Here is a 25,958-nt window from a genome sequence, read left to right as displayed (position 1 = left end):
CAAAAAAGTGCAAAATTTCCCTCCTGTAAACTGTAAAGGATCCCTTCTAAGATGTTTGCCACACTCCCATTCTTTCTGTGGGCTAAGCTGCCTCTTACTCGCCAGTCGCCTAGTCTGTGGCTCTTCCTCCTGACTCCCAAGGTCATTCCCACATACCATTACAGGTATGGAACTAAAATACCTGCAGGTGTATGTGTATGTGTGCATCGAGGAATGGAAACAAGACTAATGAATGCTGTCAGAACTCTTCACAAATGGAGGAAGTGGAGCAGAGTCATGTATATCAAAACACTTTTTTAAATTTTTCCCCATCTATAATATAGATAGTATATAGAGGTATCTATAATATACCATCTATAAGACAGTTTACATTAATTTTCCCTTAAATTGTAGCTTGGAGTAAATGATATTGATTTTTTCCCCCTAGTTCTTCCCATTGTTGTACCTGTACTGGGATTTCTTCTTCGAAGTTTTGGAAACAGGCATTCTCTGTAGGAACTGTCCACTTATGGAACAGCTTGCCCTTTCCTTTTTGTTTTTACAGAAAACTGCTAAAAAGCCACCCAGAGTCACCCATTGGGGGAGATGGGCAGCATACAAATTTGAAAAATAAATAATAAATAAATAAATAAATGTTATTTTTCCAGAAGGCCTTCAAGGAACAGAGTACAGTAACAGTATGTTGTTTACTAAATTGTGGCACCTTCTAATGTATTATTATATCTATTGTATTGCATCTATTGTATTATTGTTATTGTAGTTTATTATATATTACTATATCATATGGTATAATATACTATATACTATATTGTTGTGTATTTTGGAAAAAAATGATACTTACAATTAGCGTTAATCATTATGCCATTCCAGTATTTTCTCTTTTTCATTTAAAGAGAGGTATAATCTGTTCACAAAAGGAACAGGAATCTGTCTATATTCTTATTTATAGTGGTGCTCAAAAGTTTGTGAACTCTTTTGAATTTTCAGTATTTCTGCATAAATATTATGTAAAATATGATCTGTTCTCCACACAAGTTTTAAAACTAGATAAAGAGTGCCAAATTAAACTAATCAGTCCAAAACATTATACTTGTACATTTATTCATTGAGGAAAATGATCCAAAGCTATATATTTGTGTGGCAAAAGTATGTGAACCTTTGCTTTCAGTAAAGGGTGTGCCCCCTTGGGCAGCAATAACTGTTTCCAATAACTGTTGATCAGACCTGTACATCAGCCTGGAAGAATTTTAGCCCATCCCTCTTTAAAGAACAGTTTCAACTCAGGGACATTGGTGGGCTTCCTTGCATGAACTGGCTGCTTCAGGTCTTTCCACATTTCTATAGGATTAAGGTCAAGACTTTGATTTGACCATTCAAAAACATTAACTTTCTTCTGCTTTAACTATTCTTTGGTCATATGACTTGTTTCGAGTCGTTATCTTGCAGCATGACTACAGTGACCATATGTCCTTTATTATAAAGGACAGTCCTTTATTTCAGAAAGCTGTCCTTTATTAGAATATGCGTTTTTGTAAAGTTTGTCTTGGTTTTGCTCTTGAATATTCCTTTGTAAAACAAAGTTATAAACAACTCAGCATTTATTATGTTATCTAGTTACGTACTGAAACATCTGCAAGCAAACAACCAAGCTTAGAGAGCACCAAGGACTCCATAAACAATTACAATTTTTATCCTTATGAACCTCTTTCAGATTTGCTTTTTTTAGGTTTGTCCTTTATTTTTTCCAAGAAAATATGGTCACTATATGCATGACCACTTTCTCTTGAACTATAGTTCACTGACAGAAAGGCTGACGTTTTCCTGTAGAATTTATTGGTACAATTTAGAATTCTTAGTTCTATCAATAATGGCAAGCCATCCTGGTCCACAGGTAGCACAGCAGGCCCAAACCATGATACTGCCACTACATTTCACAGATGGGATAAGATTCTTATGCTGAAATGCAGGGTTTGCCTTTTGCTAAACTTAACACTTTTCATTCAAGCCAAAAAGTTCTATTTTGGTCTCATCCATCCACAGAACTTTCTTCTAATAGCCCTCTGGCTTATCCACATGGACTTTTGCAAACTGCAGACAGGCAGCAATATTCTTTTTGGAGAGAAGTGGCTTTCTCCTTGCAACCCTGTCATGTACACCATTGTTGTTCAATGTTCTCCTGGTGGTGGTCTCACAAACACTGCCATTCGCCAACACAAGAGAGGTCTTTAGTTCCTTAGACATTGCCCTGTGAGATTTCCCAAAGTATTACATGCCTTGCTCTTGATGTGATCGTGGCTGACCACTCCTAGGGAGGGTAACAATGGTGTTGAATTGCCTTCATTTGTACATAATCTACCCGGTAGAGTCCAACTCTTTGGAAATAATTTTGAAATCTTTTCTAGCCTGGTGAGCATCAACACCTGTTTTTCGGAGGTCCTCAGAAATCTCCTTTGTTCAAGCCATGACACATTTCCACATACTTATGTTGTAAAGATCAGACTTTGATAGTGAATACTCAGAATTCTATTATTTAAATAAGGCAGGATCTCCCACACTCACACCTGATTATCACCCCTTTGACTGAAATGCCTGACTCTAATTTTCCCTTCAAATGAAAATCCTAGAGGTTCACATACTTTTGCCGTGCACAAACATGTAGTTTTGGATCATTTTCCTCAATAAATCAATGAACAAGTATAATGTTTTTGACTCATTTGTTTAATTGGGTTCTCTTTATCTAGTTTTAGGACTTGTGTGGAGAACAGATCATGTTTTATGTCATATTTATGCAGAAATATTGAAAATTCAAAAGGGTTCACAAACCTTTAAGCACCACTGTATGTCATTTTCAGCTAATAAAAAGATGATAAAAGGTATTCAGAGATAATTTACACAATGGAAAGCCAGGTCAGTAGTACAGAAAAAACAGAAAAATAGTGGTCATAGCTGGAGCACAGACCAATAGAAGAAAAATAAACTTTACTTGCTACATTAGTTGGAAGTAATGTGGCAATAATATATAGACAGATGGTTGCAAAGTCGTTATTTGAAATACAGAATACTTTACATTTTTTAATTTACTTTCATTTAATGGGGCTGTATATGTACCTTTAAATGTTATATATCACATGACCATAAAACGATCACTACTGCCAGCCTCCTTTGACCAAAATAGATAATTTTCTGTTGTATGCAAATATACAAGGAATATGCAAACATACATATAAGAAGTAACAAAGATTAATCCATGATTAGTTCTATTGTAAGATATAGAATATGAAGTCTACAAATCAGTGTTGGAGAGTGAATCCTAATTTTCAGAAATTATTACCATGTTCATATTCTGAAAGTATTGTATATGTAGAAGAAAAAAATCTTAATATTCCTCAAAAATTAGTTATTGCTGAATTTCAAAATATACACACAAATACTTCACATGAAAACTGGAGTTTGAATGGGGAGTGGAAAAAAAATTGGAAAGACAAAACATGTTCATTTAAAGAGCTAAAGGGTTAACGCTTGCAATTTTAACAAAAAATGTAAAAAATAAATCTGATGAATTTAAGAACTTGAAGTACAGTAAAATTATTTGACCACTGATGCATAAAATACAACAGTTTCAAAGTAGTTCCAGACAATAGTAATTTGTTGTGAAAGAGCATTTTCTAGGACTGAAAAGCAGCCACAGGTGTTGTTCCTACACTTAGCAAAGAGAGGAGGCAAATATTAACAGAACAATCCGATACCCACTGAGAAGTGAGTCCCACTTACGTCAATGGAACTTACTTCCAGGTAAGTTTGCACTGAAAGCAACCTGCTTTGAATGTGTATCTACAGATGTTACTGGGATATAACAGAATAAGTTCAGCTTGCTCTAATAGAGGAATTCAATTTTCCTTAAAAGGTCAAGGAAAAAAAAGTTCAAAGGCTTCATATTCTGCAGTTTGTACAGACCCAAGCAACTTAACAAGCAAATTTGAATTCTGAGTTTAAATAGCTAACAACTTTGCTCACAGAGCAATACTTTCCATTTTTAGTTAAAGCACAGTAGGAAACAAGAATTATTTTCTTTAAACTTGAAAAAGGACACATAATAGTTAACTAGGCCTTACTAGCATATGAAACACCATAAATTTTGACTCTCTTGTATTATTTGGCATCCCAAAGCCATTCATGTACCCTAGATTATATCTTCTTAGCTCCACTCACTGGAAGCATTTTGGATTGTATTTGCCAGCTAAGTCGATAGATTCAGTGTACAAAAGAGTGCCTGACATCTTTGAAATGGCATATTCATTTCCATAGCAGATTTACCTAGGATTAATTTTAAAGAAACCTTGCATACTTGCATACTTAAATAGCTAGAATTCATGGCAATGAAGGATGCATAAATCCAAACAGAGCTAGAAGCTTATGTTATGCCTAGTAAAGAGTAAGGATGTGGGTGATTAGTGCAAAATTATAACAGACTACAGGTTACATCATGAGACCTAGGACTGATAGTACATTTATCAAAACATAATTATCCGGTTTGTTCATACATACAGTATATCACAATGTGGGGCAGTTCAGCACAATTGCCAGTAACACTGTCTTAAAAGAATTGTAGACAGAATTTGGTTTTGCTACATATGAATCCATTCCATCAAAAAATAATGTCTTAAAATTATGGATCAATTCTAAATATTTTTTAGGAATACTTAAGAACATTCATTTTGGGATTTGTGACAAATTACTTTACAAACTTTACTAGTCTCATTTAGACAAGTAGTAACTTTATAGTGGTTGCTGCCACATATCAGTATTTCAAATTATTTATCCATATGCTTAACATAGCATGGGCAAAAGCGACATTATTATGGATTGCAGCTCCATGTATCAATCAGTTTTGTATGAAAAATACTTCTGAGGACAAATGTGAGGTTTTTACAAACTGTTCTTATTTTTTCTAAGGCTCTGAGATATAAACAGCCAAATTCACATGATGCTGTTTGCAGAATTTGCAAATCAAATTAAAAAAAAAATCTTTTGGAAAAATCATCAAAATACTGACTTTTAAGTGAAATTTGTATTTGTTTTCTATACAATGTGGGGGAGGAGGGGGAATCCAGTTTTGTATCCAGTAGTGTTTCTTTCAGACAAATGTAGAAGATATTTCTGTATATTATGGAGAATTATGTATGTCAGTAATGCTGTATTAAAATATCAATCTTTCAGAAATTACCAATTAAATAAAACTGAAAGAGAAAATACATAGATATTTGAACTCCATATTCATAACCCAAATATAAGTAACGCAGAAGTGCATGTCTGGATACCATAAGGAAAGAGTAAGAAAATAAAGAGAGTTACATTCTGTTAGGAATAAGAAGGCACCACTGATAAGAGGCTGTGTCCAATCATCCCTTATAGGCCACTTCATGTTCTGCTAACATTATTAAGAAAAATGCCAGCAACATTCCTTTTGGATAGTCTGTTTCAGATACTGCTTTCTGGTTTCCTAACCACAAACATCACACATTCGTAATAGTATTTCATCATGGATAATTCATTCACAGTGTATGTTGTCAAAACAGATTCATTCTCCACCTGAAAAATAAACAATATGTTCTTTAGTTATCTGCATTTCATTTCAAACATGAAATGCTATTATAATGCTACCTACTGAAATCTGTCAACAAAAAAAAAGGATGAAAAATGATTTGATCTTATGTGTCCTTCCCAGCTGTAGTTCTCTTCCTTTAGAACCTGTCTGTAAACAATTAGGGATCAAGTACTGACACCCAACTTGAACTTTTACTCTCTCCTTCTCCCCAATAACACCTCCATGTTCCATTTATCCTGGAAGTTTACCTCTTATGCCATTTTGTTTTTGTTTAAACTCATAATCTGTACATATATATACCTTTGCATATTTAGGCAGCTCTAAATATACAAAAATCATGTTTTAATGGTCTGATTTAAGAAAGAAAAAAAGAAATATTTCTCATTTCTGCCCAAAGGGCACTTTGCCCCTAAGCTTCATTGCTGAGTATTGACAAATTAGTAACTTTGTTATTATCATAGTAACTAATCATGTGATGGAAAATGAAGAGGATGAGGAACTATATATTAAAATTATTACTGGTGTGTGAAAATACATTTCTTACCTCAATATGGAATCCATATTGTAATATAACATTTTTTATATCCTCATAGCTCAATTCAATAGATAATTCATTTGCTAAATTTTCAAAATGATAAAGAAGAGGACCTAGAACACATAGAAAAAGCAATAATCTTATCAAATCCTTCTGAATAATTTATTTTATTAATTTTTTTAAAAAACTGCCCAGTAGCTGAAGCTCTTCAGGCAGTTTACAATACAGCACACCAAAAAATTCAGTCTGAATAAAAACATATAAAATAAAATGCAAAATAAAAACACCATATAAACAAGGCAGCTGCACTGTGGTCAAACACTAAAACAATGTAAATATAAAGAATATAAAAAGCCTGGCAAAATAGAAAGGTCTTCACTTGGTACTGAAATGATGCTAGTATGGTCACCAGTCAAGCCTCTCCAGGGAAGGAATTCCGTAAATGGGATGCCACCATAGAAGTTCTCCCTCCCACCTTACCTCCTCTCATGAAAGGAGTTGGCGGAGGGCCTCATTAGATGATCTTAAGGTCTGGGTAAGTATATAGGTAGATAGTGCCTGAAGCATGTTTGTGCATTTTCTTCCAATTTAAAGGTAGATTTTGTTGTTCTAAAATGTTTTGTAAGATCCTTACTGGCAATCTACTTTGAATTGTAATCAAATATTGAAGGTTCTTTCCCCCCAAAATGAATTGAAATAAAAGAAGACTGCCAAATACCTGTAACATATAAACTGACAATGCTCTTAATTCAAAGGGTTTAGAGCAAGCTGGAATTCCCACCCCATCACATTTAAATGACATTGCACAAATATTACAGCCCTTTCTATTAAATTCAAAAGATATAACAAATTACCTAAATTGATCCATATTCCTCCCGGTTTAAGTATTTTCCATATTGTATCAATGTAATCAATGACATTATGTGCTGTATCTATGAAGAAACAGGTTGCTATGCAGTCCCATATATCTGTATATAAAAACAGGAACAGAGAATAATTTATCTGTACAGCTTGTAGGTTACTATAATTAAGAAGACTTAAGAGTGATAGCTGTCTGTCCTGAACTGAGTATCTTAATTTCCACCAACTCTCCATGGCTGCAACCTGTGCAGTGTAAAGAGTAAATTCCAAATAGTTTACTTATGCAGAAAAATCTAATATATAATTTGTAGAACCGAACCATTTGACTTTAGCCATTGTTAGCCTTAATGTAACTAGAGGGAATCATTCTGTAGTAATAATACAAATCATTTTGTAGTAATAGCACTTAATTAAACATTACTAGTAATGGAGAAAACTAAAAACAGAAGATTCTCCCTCAAGAAGCTTGTAACTATGTATTTCTTAATGAAAGAGGCAACAATAGTATGTCTCTTGCTTCCAAAAGATAAGCCCGTGTAAAACTTTCTTAGAAGATTTACCAGTTCAGCTGATTGGTTTGTCTCTCTGTCACATACACACAGCCATGTAAAAGTAAAAAAGAGCCATCAAACCAAGAAAGCAACATGCGACTGAAGAAGAAAAACAGCCACCCACCAACAAAGTATTTCTGCCCTATATCAAAGGGGTCACAGACCGCATGGGAAAACTCATGGGAAAGCACAATTTCCAAACAAACTTCAGACCCACCAGAAAAGTACAAGAAGTGCTAAAATCAGCAAAAGACAAAAGGGATCCCCTCACCGCCACAAGAGTATACCGCATACCATGCAGTTGCGGGCAAGTATACATCGGGACCACAAAACGCAGCATCCATACCAGGATAAAAGAACACGAAAGACACTGCAGACTACAGCAACCAGAAAAATCTGCAGTAGCTGAACATGCTCTCAAGCACACTGGACACAAAATCCTATTTGAAAACACAGAGATACTGGACAACACCAACAGCCACTATACCAGGCTATACCGGGAAGCCATTGAGATTCACAAACACCAGCATAGCTTCAATAAAAAAGAGGAGAGTCTAAAAATCAACAAAACCTGGCTACCAATCCTGAAAAATACAGCCTCCAAAAGGTCAATGAACTCAGCTCAACCACCAGGACATGTGAACAGTTCACACAATGAACTTGCTAATCACCCCCAGCAGCCCCTCGTTAACAATTCAATAGAAGAAAAAACCCTGCCTAATCCCCAGGAAGATACACACAGATTCTGACACCAAAACAAGCAGCCACTCAGTAACCCAACCCCACCCACACACCCCCAATCCCCCCTTCCCCCCCCCTCAGATCTCTATAAATACCCACAAAAGGGTCACATCACCCTGGGCACAGAGAGAACTGCTCCTGTCTGTGCTCCTGCACTCTGAAGATGCCGGTCACAGGTGCTGGCGAAACGTTAGGAAACAAAACTTCAAGACCACGGCCACACAGCCCGGAAGACCCACACCAGCCATCAAAAGTAAAATTAATTCTAGTCAAATGCTAAACAAGATCACTTCAACTACTGTGCTCTGCATTTATGTTTTTTGTTAAGTTTTTAAAATAAAAAAACTAGAATCTATTTTAAACCAATATTTGTTCTGCACATCATACTGTTAAAGTGATTCTGGTTTACAGGTAGTCTTTGATTTACAACAGCTATTGGGATCAGAATTTCTGTCACTAAGCGATGCAGTTGTAAAGTGGAAATGCACTGCTTAGCAACGGCAATCCCTGCAGTCCTGGTTGCTGCCATTAACTGAATTCCCCAGTTGTTAGGCAAGGCAACTTCCTGCCAGCTTCCCACAACCAAGTCAGTGGGGAATCCAGCAGGAATTTGCAAGTACCAGGCGGCTCACAAGCAGCCCAGCAGGCAGGTAAGTGGCTGCTGCCAGGGAGAATGGCATGAGGGGTGTGCATGGGTGTGAGAGAGGTAGAGCAAGGCTCAGGTGCACAAGAGTGTGCGGGGTGTGTGAGGGTGGCATGGCGAGGGTGCAAGAGAGGCACGGAGAGGGTGAATGAAGGTGCAGTGTGGATTGGGGAGGCTGCACAAGGATGCAAGGGAGGAGCAACGAGGCTCAGGGAGGATGTGCGGGGATGCAAGGGAGGCATGACAAAACTTGGGGAGGGTGTGCAAGGGTGCAAGGGAATGCAGCAAGGCTCAGGGAGGGTGTGAGAGTGGCAGGGGAGGCATGGTGAGACTTAGGGTACATGGCGGTGTGCAGGTAGCCAGTGCTGTGCGAGCATAGGGGCTCAGGGAGTGTGTGCGGGTGGGAGAGATTTATTTCAGCAACTTGCAACCTTCCCTGCCAGCCTCCCCATTGACCTTCTGGGGAAGCCAGCAGGGAAGGTCTCAAATGGCGATCATGTGATCACAGGATGATGCAACCGGTTGTAAGTGCAAGCCAGTTGCCAAGGGCCCAGATCGTGATCATATGACTGGACTCTGAAGACCAGTTGTAACCACGACTCGTTCAGTGCCATTGTAACAAATGGTCATAAGTCAAGGACTACCTGTATTCCTTTTCCATCTGGGAGAAAAGGAAAAAGAGGCTGATCAAACCTGATTATTTTATGCAAACACTTTCCTGCTCTTTATTATAATGCTAAAGCATGATCAAGTCTTATTTGCTAACTGGAAAAAGAAACAGGTGAGATCAGAGTTTTGTCCCTCTAATAACTAAATATCTTCCAGTTAAATTATAAGGCACTTTAATAGACAAACTGAGATGTATTCATTTTTTAAACTTAACAACTGAAGCTTTTTTAAAAAATAAAGGCTTTAAAAACATAATTTGAATTATCTAATATAGTCTTGTTTTTGAGGATTGGACGAATTTTATTTTCCAAGTCTCGTTCCTGCTCCTCCCCACTTACTACTCTCAGAGTAGATTTCTTGAAAATCGCCTGCTGTCATAGAAAAGTTGGCACCAGGAGGAAGACTGTGAGGGTCAACATCTGGGAAATAAATTGGCTGTATCTGATCAGCAGATCGTTTGTTATTGCTGAACTGATGAATCCAGGGATATAATTTACACGAATTAGTTTCACAGCATCTGTAACATATAATTATCAAAAAGTTATTATTTAGCCTTATAAATATTACAAAGTTTAATTATTTTTATTCTATATTATTTAAAACACAAGATGGTAATTAACACCAACATTTCTTTCTTAAAAGTAATTGCTTGAATATTTCATTATTATTTGTAACCTACTACAAAGAAGCAACTAGAAAAACCATCTGCTGTTTTAAAAGTTGTTCTACTTAAGAAAACAGACTCTTAAAGAAATAAATGGAGTTCAGTTTTGTATTCTCTTTAATCAACCTTAGTATTAAAAATAATATTAAATCTTTAAAATTAAAGCATTAATTTCTTACAGACAGCTCAAATTTCTAACTTCTTGTAATAATTCTTACATTGTGCAAGCTAAACTGCAAGAGAGATATCCTCCGAATCTTCTGGGGGGGTGGGGGGGGCTGCTGGAGGTGATCCAGAAAGGGCAAGCCCATTTTTTTCCCCAGGGTCTTCAGGAACTTACAAGTGAAAGCAGTTTGCCTCTCAGAGTTTCCCACTCCTATTTTCATTCTTATAATGCAAAAAGGGGTCTGCAATCAGGCAAAGACATGGCAATTTAGTGACAAGGGTTCAGTGTTTAAGGGTGGGAGGAAGAAACGTTTTAGCCATTTTGAAGATGAATTTTGGTGGCACAATCTTGATGTGCTGAGAAGCATCACATAGCCCATGGACTGCCCACAATTACTATATAATTTCCTATTATATATAAACGGAAAAACTGTGGATTATATCCTTCTTGCTAACAAGGGTACGAAGAATCATAAAGTGTAAATAACTAACTATTAAGTAGTGTTTCGTGGTTCAACTATAACAGGAAACAAGGGTTTATTTAATCCATTTTAATACTATTTGCCTCACTGAAAATTGCATCTGAAAGCAATTAGTATAACCAATTAAAATGAGCATATATGAAATACAATAAAATCCCCCTATATAAAATGCAGAAGAAATAAGAGTTTAGCATTTAAATAATTCAAAGAAGCATTTGAAATATTAAACACCCATATATTCAACAATCAGTTAAAGAACCTGAGTTTGATGAAATAACAGTATCAGTGCTGGCCAGGTCAAAGATACAAGTGTAGAACCAGATGTACAAGACAGTATATATACCTGTTGAGAACAAAATTAGAAGAAAAAAGCATAAAGAGGCTCCATTCATTTCCTTGGCAAGTGTAACCAAGCATAGCTATTTCCCAGGCCAATCTACCTAGCCCAGCACCAGGTACCAGGATATTAACTTTGGAGAGATCCCTGAAACAACAAAAATGGTTAACCTTTAATTAAATATATTTAAGAAAAATAATTCCAGTTAATTTTGGATAATGTTTTCTATTTCCCAAGCTTGGTTTATTCTAGCAAAAAGCAATCTTCAACTTGTCGATTGACTCTATTCATAGAATATTATTCACATTTATAATCCTCAAATTTGCCAATCTAAGTTTTACAATATTTTTTTTTCTGTTCTCTGTGCTGAAAGTGGCCTGATTCTTTTAAATACTGGAAAGCTACTAATAATAATTTCAAAAGGAAAGTATCTTTTTTTTAAATCACAGGATGCATTTAAGAATACTGTGACTTTTGACTGCACTTTGCACGAACTTGAAATGTAATCTTATCCTTGTCTTTTCACATTTTAATTCCACTTTGTTTAATGGGATTTCCTTCCAGGTAAAGTTGTAAACAATAAGTAAACATGGATAAGACTACTATCTAGACAGTAACTTCTTTGTCTTTAAGATAGTGATTTATTTTCAAGTTTATACATACAGCACTGAATTATTAGCTTGCTGAGTATTTTTTGAAAGTCTGTAACATACTGAAGACCAGTCTTAACCATATACATTACCAAAAGGATCTATTCTATTACTCTGACATCCATACCATTCTATGGAACCTGAACACTAGCTCACTACTTGGCAATTTCAGTGGGTCTTAATAAACATTATTACTGCTATTCAAATTCTGAATACATGTTTTATTTTGCATTTCATTCTGTTAACAGAATGAAGGAGGTTAACAGATGTTTTATGATTCTCAGTCTGTAAGGTTTGAGGAATATCTTTAATTATAAATCTTGACATACTGTAACATTGCCAGCCCATTGTACAGAATGCTACTTTACTTTACATAATGGTACAAATTAAAACCCTGAGAGCCTTGAGAATTAACCATGCTTTTGGAGGCATGCTTCAAATCAGCCTTCCCCAGCTTCTGGCATCTCCAGACATGTGGAGTTCAATTTCCAGAATTCTCAGCAATAGTTATGTTGTCTAAGAGCTGAAGGTCAGACATAGAGGATACCTAGTTTAGGAAGGTTGTTCTAAGCCAAATACAGACATCAAGCCTTTTCTTTTACCAGAATTATTCCAAGCATTAAAACAGGCAGCTGATTTTTCCGTGGCAAAATAACTTCCTCTCTCTGCCTATGAAAAATATGCCATGTAAACTTAATAAACTTTAGACAATTGCTAACAGCCCTGAAATAGTTAAGTAAAAATGATACAAGTTGTATTAACGTAGGGAAAAAAAAATCCCTTCTATTCAGCAAAATGGATATCGGATAGAACTGGATATTCTAAAAAATAAAATAAAAATCAATCAGACATACGGTCATCAATTAATCTGTATCCCAGTTAACTCATCAAAATGGCTCAGTGGATGTACCTTGATTCATTTTAATGCTACATGAAAGATACTACAGGTAGTCCTCATTATCTGACCACAACAGGGACCAGAATTTAGGTTGCTAGGCAATTTGGTTGTTAAGTGAATTGTCACATGACCAGTGCTGATTTTGCGACCTTTTTTCCCAATTGTCATTAAGTGAATCACATGGTTATTAAGCGAATCCAGCTTCCCCATGGATTTTTTTGCTGGAATTCACTTAATGACCATGTGATTCGCTTTATGACTATGTGATTTGCTTAATGACTATTGTAAAAAAGGTCGCAAATCACAATCACAGGACCACAGGGTGGTGCAACAGTTTGCAATGGTCATAAGTGCAAGTACAGGTCGTAAAGTGCTTTTTACAAGGCCACTGTAACTCTGAACCATCGTTAAATGAACAGTTGTTAAGTGAGGACTATCTGTAAAACTTAAAGCATTATTGCTCCTGACAGATTTTTCAATGCAAAAGCAGGGACCAATTTGTTTATACTGTTCTTTGCCCATCCACAAGAGAGATCTCTATCCACCTCTGAATAAGAGAAGCATACTATGAAAGTAAACTAATGAGACTTAGTAAAACCAAACTACTATGCATAGTGATTCAATCTTTAATCAAATGAAACATATTAACATAATATTATAAACAAATAATATTGACTTTTTTCAGACGCACAGCACTAAGACTTAAGCTATGTAAGCTCATCAGCATTTTGTAGAACTATTTAAATATTAGTATCAATACTCGAATGTAATATCTACTTTATTTGTGAAACCTAAACCAGTTTTCATTTCACCAAAGCTTATTATTACTGAGTGCATCCACAAATATTGGACTGTATCCAGTATCATTCCACTGACAGATTCTGTTCCAACCGGTAGATTAGATTGTTAATCTCAACCTATGTTTCTGTGTACAGGTTCTGCGTATAGGTGTTGTGTAATCTAACATTCAGGTTTTTCAGAAACCAGTGTTAGGCTGTTTAACATAGCATAAGTATCTCTGAAAATAAAAGAGTCAAGAAATTGCTCAATCAATTGCTCGAATAAGAATTTTGGAGGCAGAAAATGTTTTCAAGCATGTGGAAAGATGAAAGCCACAACTTTGTACCCATTCCTTGCCCATTCTCATTAAGCAAGCTAGACCAGGGGTTAAGGGAACCATCATCTCTCCTGCATAAAAGAGGCAGTAATAAGAAATCTACTGAAGAAACCCTTCATAGAACTGGGTCTTTGGGACATTTACCCTGGTTCTTGTGCTACCTGTTGGGCCATGTCCTGAAAGGGATGATGAGGAACTACTTTTGACTGCTAGATCACTGACTGATGGTATCCCAAAAGAGTCCATGTGGTTCTCCATGCTGTTCGATATTTGCACACAACCGCTAGGGGAGAGTTTTGGTGTGGGATGCTATCAATATGCTCCTTACCATCTAATTCCAAGAAAGCAATGTTGAATGTTGCCCAAGTCTGATACTAATCTGAATGAGAAAGATGCTAAAATTAAATCCAGACAAGGTAAAGCTGTTATTGGTAAGAGGAAACTGGACTTGGGAATTCAGTTTCAGCGTGATTTTGATGGGGTTGCACTCCTCATGAAAGAGCAAGTTTGTAGTCATGGTATCCACAGATGGCAGCTATGGCGAGGAGCACCTTCACACGATGTATTGTCCAGCTATGCCCCTTCCTTAGCTAGTCAGATCTGGCGAAATTATTCACTCTTGATTACATTTCAGATTGCTAATGGAATGTACTCTTAAGAAGTGGAAGCTGCAGTTGGTGCAAAATGTGACCACTATTTACTAACCAGTGCAAAGTACAGGGATCGTATGTAGGCCATATTGAAAGATCTGCACTGGCTGCTAATTACTTACTAGGCACAATTTAAAGTGTTGATACTGACCTTTGAAATCTAAATGGATTACTGCCTGACTACCTAAAGAACTGCCTCTTCCATTACAAATCTGCCAGTTAAGATAGGCAGGAGAGCCCTCTTGAAGATTTCCTTGCTGTCAAGAGTTTTATCTTTCTGGCACAAAGGAGAAGGCTTTTGCCGGTGCTACTTCCAGGCTATGGGATGAACTCTCTCAGGTGTTGCATTTGGTTCCCGTTCTCAGCATTTAGGAAATATAGAAGAATGCATCTATTTTTGATGATTTAAACATTTCATTGTTCATATTAATCTAAAAGTATTCTAAACTTTTTATATTGTTTTAAATTTTAAAGCTGCCCTGAGTTCCCAATAGAGCAGAAAAGTAAAGTATAAATCAGATAAATAAGCAAATACAGGTAATCCTTGACTTACGAACATTCGAAGTTACAGCAACACTGAACAGACTTACGACCCATGCCCAAAGTTACAGCTGTTGCAGCATCCCCACGGTCACGTGATCAAAATTCGGATTCTTAGTCGCACTTACGATCACAGGGGTTCTTCAACTACCCCACCTGCCACCCTGCACTCTGCTGCCCCAGCTGAACTTTGCCATCTTCTTGCTCCCACTGTTGACGAGGCATGCCTGGCCTGGCTGTGGCACCAGAACTGAAGTACTGCTTTTTACTTTTGGGGGGGGGGCTGCTTTTTACTTTACTCCCCCCATCTATGCCCTTTCGGCCCCTTGCTGCCCTGCGCTCTGCCACCCCAGCTGACCTTTGCCGTCTTCTTGCTCCCACTGTTGACAAGGCATGCCCAACCTGGCTGCTGGGCCAGGCGGGGGCTGGGCCCCACACTGTGAAAAAAAAAAAAAGTAAAAAGCAGCCCCAGAGCTGTGGCATACCAAAAAGTCCCTTTGCACCGTACTCCTGGACCAGGCTGGGGCAGTCCCAGCTTAGCAGCCAGGCCAGGCACAATTCATCAGTACCAGGAGCAAGAAGATGGTGAAGGTTAGCTGCAGTGGCAAAGGTCTCTGAGTGCAGGGGGGACTGGGACTGGGTTGGGGTGGCTGCGGCTTCCTGGGGTGTGGCAAGCAGCCCCAGAGCCGTGCAGCAAAGCAGGGTGCAGTGCGGCCAAAAAGAGCAGAGATGGGGGGAAACAGGCAGGTGGGGGGAGTTGGAGGTTGTCCCTTACCTTACTGAGGCTCGGGACTAGAAAGGACCAAGCCTGGAATGGCTTGGATTGGGGCGGGTACTTGCTTAATGACCCACGATTCTGTTAATGACAGCAACTGGACTGCCATCGCTAAGCGATGTGGTCATGTGATGTCTCGCTTTATGACTGCATTGTTTAGTGACAGAAATTCCGGTCCCAATTGTGTTCGTAAGTCGAGGACTATCTGTATATACTTGAAAACTCAGAATTTTTTTCCGATTGAACAAATGATTACGCTTGTTTAGACTAGCCAAACTCTTTAAGAAAGGGATTTTCAAAATGTGGAGCACAAAGAAATCTCAGGGGGTTATAAATTTGGGGGGGCTCATTCTGCCTGGACAACTGTCAGGATTTTTTATAACTGTTTCTATAAAGAGTAACTCTTGATTCAAAATAAATGAGACACAAAAAGTGAAATTAGCTTTCTCAAAAATAAAACCCACATCAAGAATTTTGCAAAACTAAGCAAGCTCATTCTTCCCATTAAAAATATAATTTGATTCTTTTATTACTTCCAATGAAAAGTAATAAATAAATGTGAAATAAATGTTAACTTTTATAAGTCACAAGATTCTATCATTTTACTTGCTATAGAGATTTAAATTAATTAAAAAGTAAATGGTATATTTTACTTGTCCAACCCTAACCACGCTATTTACCATTAATTTGTATTATTTAAGAAATATTCACCTGACTAGAGTGTCTTGATAGTGTTCAAAAAAGGAGTAAACATTCAGAACATTCTGGGATGTTTTTATTTATTAATGTATTGCTTCAATATGTACACTAAGGAATGACAATTTATTCCTTAACTTTCCAAAAAAATAAGCCACATTACATTTGAATGTCCACACAGAATGTCTGTTTTTTCTGGTTCTTACAGATGTAACATTGTTATCCTTTACTTTTACTGTGCAGAGCAGCAGCCACTTTTAGTACAACAGTGCTTAACTGAATTGGACTGGGAACACTATAACTTTGCTGAGGTGGAATGTGTCTCTTACATGGCAAAATACTTCAAGGTGGATCACAGATGACCCACATTTCCCCTAGCATAGATGCCACTACCTAGTAAAAAAATAACTTACTACAGGTAGTCCTTGCTTAACGACCATTCATTTAGCGACCGTTCAAAGTTACAACAGAGCTAAAAGGTACTTATAACTGGTCCTCACCCTTACGACCGTCACAACACCCCCACAGTCATGTGATTGCGATCCAGGTGCTTGGCAACCAGCTCGCACTTACAACAGTTGCAGCATCCCAGTCATGTGATCGCCATTTGCGACCTTCCCAGCTGGCTTCCAGCCAGAAAAATCAATGGGGAACTATGTGATTTGCTTAATGAGCATGCAATTTGCTTAACGACCACTGCAAAAAATGACATAAGATCGGGTGCAGTCATGTGATGCCTCACTTAACAACTGCCCCACTTAATGACAAATTTTCTGGTCCCTATTGTGGTCGTTAAGTGAGAACTACCTGTATACAGAAGGAAAATACTGGGAAAAAAAGAATATTATATTTCAAAAGAAGGAAAAAAACAAGAAAAATGCTAATTCTTAACATTTATTAGTATTCCTACACAGTTAAAAATTCACACACATATTTTTTCCACCAAGCTAGGTGAGGAAGTGGGGATTCTTGAGAAAGTCAAGCCCTTTTATTGAAATATATAAAAACTTACCGTAAGTTTTTTCTATATTTGAAGACATTCTTGAATGCCTTGAATCTAACAAGGGAAGGGTATTCATGTTATATTATGAATGAGCTTTTTACCTTTTTTTTTCTTCAGTAATGCAGTAGCAATTACAAGCTGTGTTAAAGTGAGATTAAAAAAGACTTCATTTTTCACATTAGCCCACCATAGTTATCAACTGAATTCTTTCAACACGGACAAGGGAAACATTAGACTGTGGGTCGAGACTGCCATGCTATATCCATTATATAAAGAATCTTGAATAACCAAATGTTTGAATATGTTAGGTCTTTTAGCTCCATACGCTGACTATACAATGAGTGTATGTAATTTTTTTTTTCTGATTTTGATTGTAGAATTTCTTTCCACCTCTTCTTTATTGTGGCTTTATTCCCTGTATGATTAATTAGAGATACTGACTCTATAAGTACCTTCTTGAATGTTATGCTACGCTGATCAATGACCAATAAAAAGATACTATTACCTTCCAATGGTTTATTTGCTCTCTGCCTGAGATAAAATATGTTTATTAGGCTTCACAAAAGAACTGTGGTACCAGAGAGTCTTTTCATTCCTTTCATCTCTGGCGCTTAAAAAAATCAAAAGGAAGATACAGCCAAATCACCTTTGGTCTTCTCAACATATACTTCGAAATGATAAAATGCTGCTACAGCTAATACAAAGAGTTAGCTTATCAGAATTAAGTGCTATGTTATCCCTGCAACTATAAATTTTAGCCCCTTTGCTGATCTGTTCAGTAATAACCATAACATTTTAAGCAAAGCCATTTAAAAAAGATAGCTAAAATTCATGATAATTTTTCCTTATGATCTAAACAAATTTTCAAAGATCAGTTCCAATAACATTTAAGTAGACCTTCACCATGAGTACATTGTTGTGCATATCGTCTCTTTAAATAAATATTTTAAAAAGGTATTTACCATCTGTCTTTTGGAAAGTTCTTTACAATTTCATTAATGATAGGCTGATAGCAAGAATCTCTCTCAGGTTTCCCAGTTTCACTCCAATCTCTTACAAATTGTTTCAGAGTGGATTTTAATTTATCCATGTCAAAAGTTGAAGCTGGTGTAATCTTTCCATTTCCCTAATTAAAAAAAAAAGTTAGCTACAGATTAATCTGATACATTAGCATAACATCTTGGTTAATATAAAAATTTAGGGCTAATAACTGGAACCTGAATGAATTAAAATGGATAACCTAAATCAACTCTTAACATATTAATAAACGTTATGTGATACTGTCATACAATATATGCAATACAACAAAAAATGGGCATTCATTACTCAGAATAAAAGTTGTGTGATGAGCCTTTCCTCAGCAACAGTTTCTCACTAGTGCTCCACATATCCATTCATCCCTGTAGATACCCAAATATAAGTCAATACTTGCTTTGTTGATAAGAAGCTGAGAGTAGGTATTACAGTAGTTTATATTTAGAAAGATGGGTGACAAATATGGAATAGCAAAGGGGGAAGTCACAGGAAGACTGAGAAGAAGCTTAGAAATGGAGGTGATGGCTGGCAACTAAAATGGTGAACGTGTACTTAGTTCTGTTGAAGACAAACTGTTAGTTTAAAACCAGTGAAAAAGGGCTGGTGATCCTAAAATGAATTAGGCAGTAATTGTGCTACTGGAAGTTCATTAGGTCATGAATCATCTAAAGTCCATTAAGTGATCCAGGAGAATTCAGAGTGCTAAAGAGGCAGAGGACTGGCACAGGATCTTATTTACTCTTTAAATAGGATCCACACTGGGATTCAGAATGATGGGAAAGAAAGAGATGAAAAGTTTTACTAGTCAAAGCATCTCTAGTTAGATCAAGACCAGTAGGTCTGCCTGAGAGAAAATTTGGAAAAAATACTAATACCCCGTTCTTTCTTAATTCTAGAATTAAATAGGGGTTGAATTAGAATAGAGCACACATGTTAAACCTGTACAATTATCAGCATACATATCCATGCTTAGTTGACTAGAGCTGAAAGTGGGTGTTAAAAAAATTATATCACTTGTACTTCTGAAACATTATCTTATCTGAAGAGGGGACAGAAACGATTCATGCTGATATGAAGAGCAATTAGAGCCTGTAAATCACATTTGCAAAGTTTAAGGCTAAAGAAAGGAACCACTATTGTTGTCTTTATCAGTAGTTTAAATGTAAAAGGAAAAATAAAAACTGGAATACTGTTTTGTACTATCTTGTTCAGTCAAAGCCTTCAATATACCCCATGACATAGGGATAAACTAAAGATTATAAATAGTGGTCACCTGTGGAAAATAAGGATCAGCTTCAAGCAAACAACCAGACTAGAACTGAAAAGATGTAATGATTTTTATTTCAAAAGTCTGAATGTCACATTCAAGATCAAATTTGAAGGGATGGGTATAGCTTTTGTTGAAATATAAATTATATATCTTCTATTTGTGGAAGCATTCCTCCATATCACTAATGAGAGAGAATCATGTTTTACTAGAATGGAATAGAATTATATTTCATTTGTAAAATCTGAGAGAAGCTTTATCAATTTTCCTAGAATTTTCTTAATTTAGTACAAGCAATATGAAAACTATTCCCATGTGTAAAAGCTAATCTGTAAATTGCTAAAGAAAAAATATTTGATTCTTTGAAAACAACTTTTTATTTACACAAAATGACACTAAAGTCTTGTATCATTTTGTAATAAAAGTCTTAATTATTAATCTCAAACATATTACACTTTATTATAAGTTTGCATATTATATACATATTATATAAACATGGTTACATTTTTTTTACTATTGTTTTGTTTTTTATTGTATGCCACCCAGAGTCACACTCAGTGAGATGAGCAGCTATATAAATATAATGAATATAGACAGATCAATTATTTATAAGCTGAGAACAAGCAGCAGCTTGTTACCTGACTTGTAATAGTTATAATTACATACCTTATAGAAATTATATATTAAAAAATTTAAATAAGTTGAATGCAACAAAAGAATAGCTCTTTAAAAATAAGATGTTAAACATACATCACCACCATATTCTTTATTTTCAAACATGCGGGTACAGTCATTCACAATTGACTGCAAGATCCCTTGATTGTGGTCAACACATTTTCGAATCTTGTCAAGGTGAGGGAGAAACTGAGGTAACAATTTCTGTTGCATAGCTGGAAGGGATCTAAATTGTCTTTCTGCACGATTCACTCTTTCATGCATATTAATTCTAGAAATTTTAAAAAAATGAATATCAGAAACAATGAATAAAACAAAGTTCTCTTGATATCAGTCTTGTAAATTTTCAGTGGATTCCCATTTGGAATCAGTTTTTAATCACATACATAGATTTATCAGAACAGATATCATTTCACCCCGAAGTCAACATGCCAGTAACTAAGAGTAAACATATGGTTAGAATCCTGTCAAAATTAACAATTTAAGATCCCATGAATTTTAGTGCTAGATGTAACAATATTCTAAAATCTATATTAAGAATACCAAATGTGTTTCATTTTAATTGGATCATGCTGTTTTAGAAGAAAGTTTAAGTAATGAGCAATGCATATGCTTGTCACCAGTAGCCAATTAGATTTGTACACTTTGCAAAATAGCACACAGATATTCTTTCAGAAAACTCTAAGCAGAAGATAAATGTATTTTAAAACCTTTGCAGTATTGTTGACTTCATTCTGCGGTAGTTTTGCTTTAGGTTTATTCTGTGGCTCTTTCAAATTGTTTTAACAAATAGACACAATGCGTTTTACAGTTTAAATCTTAGGCAGAGAACTGCCCAGAGAGATGTGGTTACTGGCCACTGTAGAAATGCAATTAACAAACATAACGCTTTTATTTAAAAAACAGTTAAACAAGCACATAAGGCCTGATCTATACTGGGGTGATCTGCAGATCTGGCAGTTCCATTACCTTCGCAGACACAATTGGCTACTAGCTAAAAAGTGCTGAAAAGGGGGTCCTGTTGAAATTTGTCCTCCAAAGTCCAACCTCAAACTAAAATACTAAATCAATGAGTATGGACATGGCACTGAATTTGGAAGTGATAATTTACAAAACTTTACATGCTGTGTAATTGACACTGGTACCTTCAATTGCACTTTCTATGATTCTGGAAACAGTAGTGAAAACATAAGCATTTAAACAATCCTGTGCACACCTACTCAGAACCTCACTATATATAGTAGGTCTTATTGCCAGGAATCCTTAGCTTGTGGTGTTTGTTGTTGTTCAGTCACTTCTGACTCTTCATGACCCAATGTACCTTATTTCACCAGGTTTATCTGCCAGTAACAGCATTTTTAAGTTCTTGGAAACTCATGCACAAATGATCAGTGTTATTATCTAGCCTTTCTATCTTCTTTTGGCCTCCTTTTTAATTGCTTTGATATTTCCAAGCATCAGGATATTCTCTAGTGACTCTTGCCTTCACATTATGTGTCCAGAGTTTTTAAATTTTAGATTTTTTTATCAGTGCTTCCACAAGTAGTCCAGTTTTACTTTCTCTAATATTAAATAATTTGTTCTTCTTGTAGTCCAAGACATTCTCAACCATTTTTCCAGTGGTACAACTCAGAGAGGTCAATTTTTCTTCATTCAGACTTTTTGATGATCCAGTTTTCAACTGGGAAAACCATGGCCTTGACAATGCATACATTTACTGTCAGTGTGATGCCTCTGCAATTTAATCAGTTATCTAAATTTACCATAATAATTCTCTTAAACAGGAGATAACACTTCATTTCATGGCTTATGGAATAGATATGCCCTACAACAGCATTCCAAAATGCTTCCAAGCTAGACCTCTTATAATTCCCACCCACAAAGGCCAAGATCAATGGGAATCCTAAGAGTTACACTCCAAGGCATCTGGATCACAACAGATTGCATCTTACTTACTTGAGAGTAAGTCCCACTGTACTCAGTAGGGCCAATTTCTGAGTAAATATGTATTAAATGTATATCCCACCTTTTCTCCTAGAGCTCAAGGTTGATTGTGAGGCAGACTGGGCTGAAAGAAAGTGACTGGCCCCAAGTCTCTCAATGAGTTTCCATGGCTGAGTATGGGCTTGAACTGGGTGTTCCCAGCCCCTTGATCATCAAGCCCCCTTGGCTCTCCATAGGTAGATTCCGCTATGAATGGGGGGGTTCAGAGGCAGGGCTCCTATGCTCTACATAGGTATGGGCTGAAGGCTATCAGAATAAGTGGGGAGGGAATCGGTTACCCATAGTAACGGAAGGCGTTGATAATTCTCCGGAAGTGCTCCCTTTCCAGCTTCTCCTCCTCTTTTCCGTCCGCCTTCGTGGTCGCCAATTGCTGCAGCGAGTCCCGCTCGCACCGGTCTTTCCCTAATACCGCTTCTCCATCCCACCTCCGCGGCTCCGACTGTTCTTCGTCTTCCTCGCTCTCCCGACTGTCCCCGCGCACCGCCTTGACCCGCGGTTCTGACTGCCCTTGCCGCGACAGAGCGCACGCGGCGGGCACCGACATCCCGGTCCGCTTCCCTCGACGCCGAAAGCGAACGGCTGCTCCGGCTCCTCGCGCTCTCTTCCGCGCTTGCTGACGCGCTTCCGGCTTCATAGAGAAGACCTTATATCGGCGCGCCAGCCAACCATCTTTTGCCGAACGCGACTATCGCTCTTGCCCGGGCACGGCTACCAATGCGCAAGCGCGTGACACGGAAAAGCGGGCGACCCGCTACGCATGCGCTCTTGCGCTCCCGGCTTGAGGTGCTGGGGTTGGGGCGGTGGGCGAGGATGCTCGTCAAGGCTTGAAGCGCCCATGTGCTGAATGCGTTAGCTTGCCTTTATGTCCTCCCTGCCTTGGACTACAAGATTGTCTTGCCCAATACAGGGGGCTAAAAGTGATGCCCACGTGCATTCCTCCTTGAAAATCGAACGGCGCAAACCCGTTTCACTCAGAAAGCAAGCTGAATTAAGGCTGAGGCTATCCTCGCTAGAGTTGTGGCTCACTTCCCGTTTATGGCACGTGACTTCACAGCACTTTTTTTTCCGACGTGACTCAGCGCTGCAGTTTGTCTTCTTTGTTCCTAGCCCAGAGATGAGGGGCTTTGCATTTCAAAGTCCTACATAAACCGATACGGATCCATGTAGGCATAATTTACACAGCTGCTCAATGCAGCTGGGCTTTTTTTTTTTTTTTTTATCTGCGCTCAGTCGTTACCGACTCTGCAGTGACTGCTTGGACGAGTCCTTGCAGTTTTCAAGGCAATTGTTTCGGAAGTGGTTTGCCATGGCCTCCTTCCTAGGGCAGAGCCCAGCTGGCAAACGCAGGAGGCGGGGTTTCCGTTGCTTCGCGCCCTTTTTGGGCATGCACAGTTTTTTGCGCTTACCGGCAACTGCTCCCGACTCCTTTTTTGCAAGGCGCCGCCAGCATTTTTCCTCCCACCGGCGTGAGAGTACCCATTTATCTACTCACGTGAGTTTTTGAACTGTTGGGTTTACAGGAACTGGGGAGGAAACAGGAGCTCACCCTGCTAACGCGAAGGCTGGACTCGAACCACTGAAGCGTCGACCATTTCTGGCCGGCAACTTTCAGCGTCATTAAGCCGCTGCGCCACCGCGTCCCCCTTGCAGCTGGGCTACTCACCATGAACTCTCACCCGATCCTGTGTTGAATACCTGCAGAGGTTCCTTTTAACTGCGATACTAGTTCTAGCCTACAATGTCTCTGAGATTCCCATTTGGAGCGCTTGATAACGAAGGATTACTATCCTTTTGGAAAAAAATAGCCTGGTGCAAATTTGCATATTAAAGTGCATTCGGAAAGTATTCAGACCCCTTTCACTTTTTTTGATTTTGTTATGTTGCAGCCTGATACTACAATCATTCAAATTCATTTTTTTCTCATTAATCTACACTCAGTACCTCATAATGACAAAGTGAAAATAGAATTTTAGAAATGTCTGTAAATTTATTAAAAAGGAAAAACTGAAATATCACATTGGCATAAGAATTCAGACCCTTTGCAACAACACTTGGAATTTAGCTCAGGTGCCTCCCATTTCTCTTGATTGTTGCTGAGCTGTTTCTACACCCTGATTGGAGTCCACCTGTGGTAAATTAAATTGACATGATTTGGAAAGGCACATACCTCTCTATAGAAGGCCTCACAGCTGACAATGCATACTGTATCAGAGCAAAAGCCATGAGATCAAAGGAACTGCCTGCAGAGCTTAGAGACAAGATTATTACAAGGCACAGATCTGGGGAAGGCTACAAAAAAATGTCTGCTGCATTGAAGGTTCCCAAGAGCACAGTGGCCTCCATAATTCTCAAATGGAAGAAGTTTGGCACAACCAGGACTCTTCCAAGAGCTGGTCGCCCGGCCAAACTGAGCAATCGGGGGAGAAGAGCCTTAGTAAGAGAGGTGACCAAGAACCCGATGGTCACTCTGACTGAGCTCTAGAGATCCTGTGTGGAGATGGGACAAAGTTCCAGAAGGACAACCATCACTGCAGCCCTCCACTGATCTGGGCTTTATGGCAGAGTGGCTAGACAGAAGCCTCTCCTCAGTGCAAAATGCAGGAAAGCCCATTTGGAGTTTGCAAAAAAGCACCTGAAGGACTCTCAGACTATGAGGAACAAGATTCTCTGGTCTGATGAAACCAAGATTGAACTGTTTGGCCTCAGTTCTAAACATCATGTCTGGAGGAAACCAGGCACTGCTCATCACCTGCCCAATACCATCCCAACAGTGAAACATGGTGGTGGCAGCATCATGCTGTGGGGGTATTCTTCAGCAGCAGGGACTGGGAGACTGGTCAGAGTTGAGGGAAAGCTGAATGGAGCAAAGTACAGAGATATTCTGAATGAAAACCTGTTCCACAGCGCTCAGGACCTCAGATTGAGCCAAAGGTTCACCTTCCAACATGACAAAGATCCTTAGCACACAGGCAAGACAACACAGGAATGGCTTAGGGACAACTCTGTGAATGTCCTAGAGTGGCCCAGCCAGAGCGCTGATGTGAACCCTATTGAACATCTCTGAAGAGACCTGAAAATGGCTGTCCACCGACAGTCCCCATCCAACCTGATTGAGCTTGAGAGGATTTGCAAAGAAGAATGGCAGCAAATCCCCCAATCTAGGTGTGCAAAGCTTGTGTCACACCAAAAAAGACTCGAGGCTGTAATTGCTGCCAAAGGTGCTTCAATGAAGTACTGAGTAAAGGGTCTGAATACTTAAGTACATGTGATATTTCATTTTTTTCTTTTTAATAAATTTACAGACATTTCTAAAATTCTGTTTTTACTTTGTCATTATGGAGTACTGAGTGTAGATTAATGAGGGGAAAAAATGAATTTGAACGATTGTAGTATCA

The 25,958-nt window shown here is 37.9% G+C and overlaps 1 protein-coding gene across 1 annotated transcript; it reads right to left on the bottom strand.

The window, feature by feature from the left end:
* Window positions 1-1,101: 1,101 nt before the first annotated feature.
* On the bottom strand, window positions 1,102-24,705 carry CARNMT1 (carnosine N-methyltransferase 1). The gene is made up of 8 exons (XM_007432966.3): window positions 22,842-24,705; window positions 20,635-20,830; window positions 18,545-18,708; window positions 11,260-11,400; window positions 9,944-10,122; window positions 6,995-7,108; window positions 6,150-6,253; window positions 1,102-5,589 (listed from the first exon to the last, which is right to left on the bottom strand). Exons 1-8 carry the CDS (start codon window positions 23,195-23,197, stop codon window positions 5,479-5,481), a joined length of 1,365 nt encoding a protein of 454 aa, XP_007433028.1. The 5' UTR covers window positions 23,198-24,705; the 3' UTR covers window positions 1,102-5,478.
* Window positions 24,706-25,958: the final 1,253 nt, after the last annotated feature.

The sequence above is a fragment of the Python bivittatus genome, unplaced genomic scaffold (assembly GCF_059951505.1).
Source record: "Python bivittatus isolate LINGU-HERP-01145 unplaced genomic scaffold, Pbiv_v1 ctg000850_np1212, whole genome shotgun sequence".
Taxonomy (NCBI): Eukaryota; Metazoa; Chordata; class Lepidosauria; order Squamata; family Pythonidae; genus Python; species Python bivittatus.
This window is presented reverse-complemented; position numbering and strand designations above follow the sequence as displayed.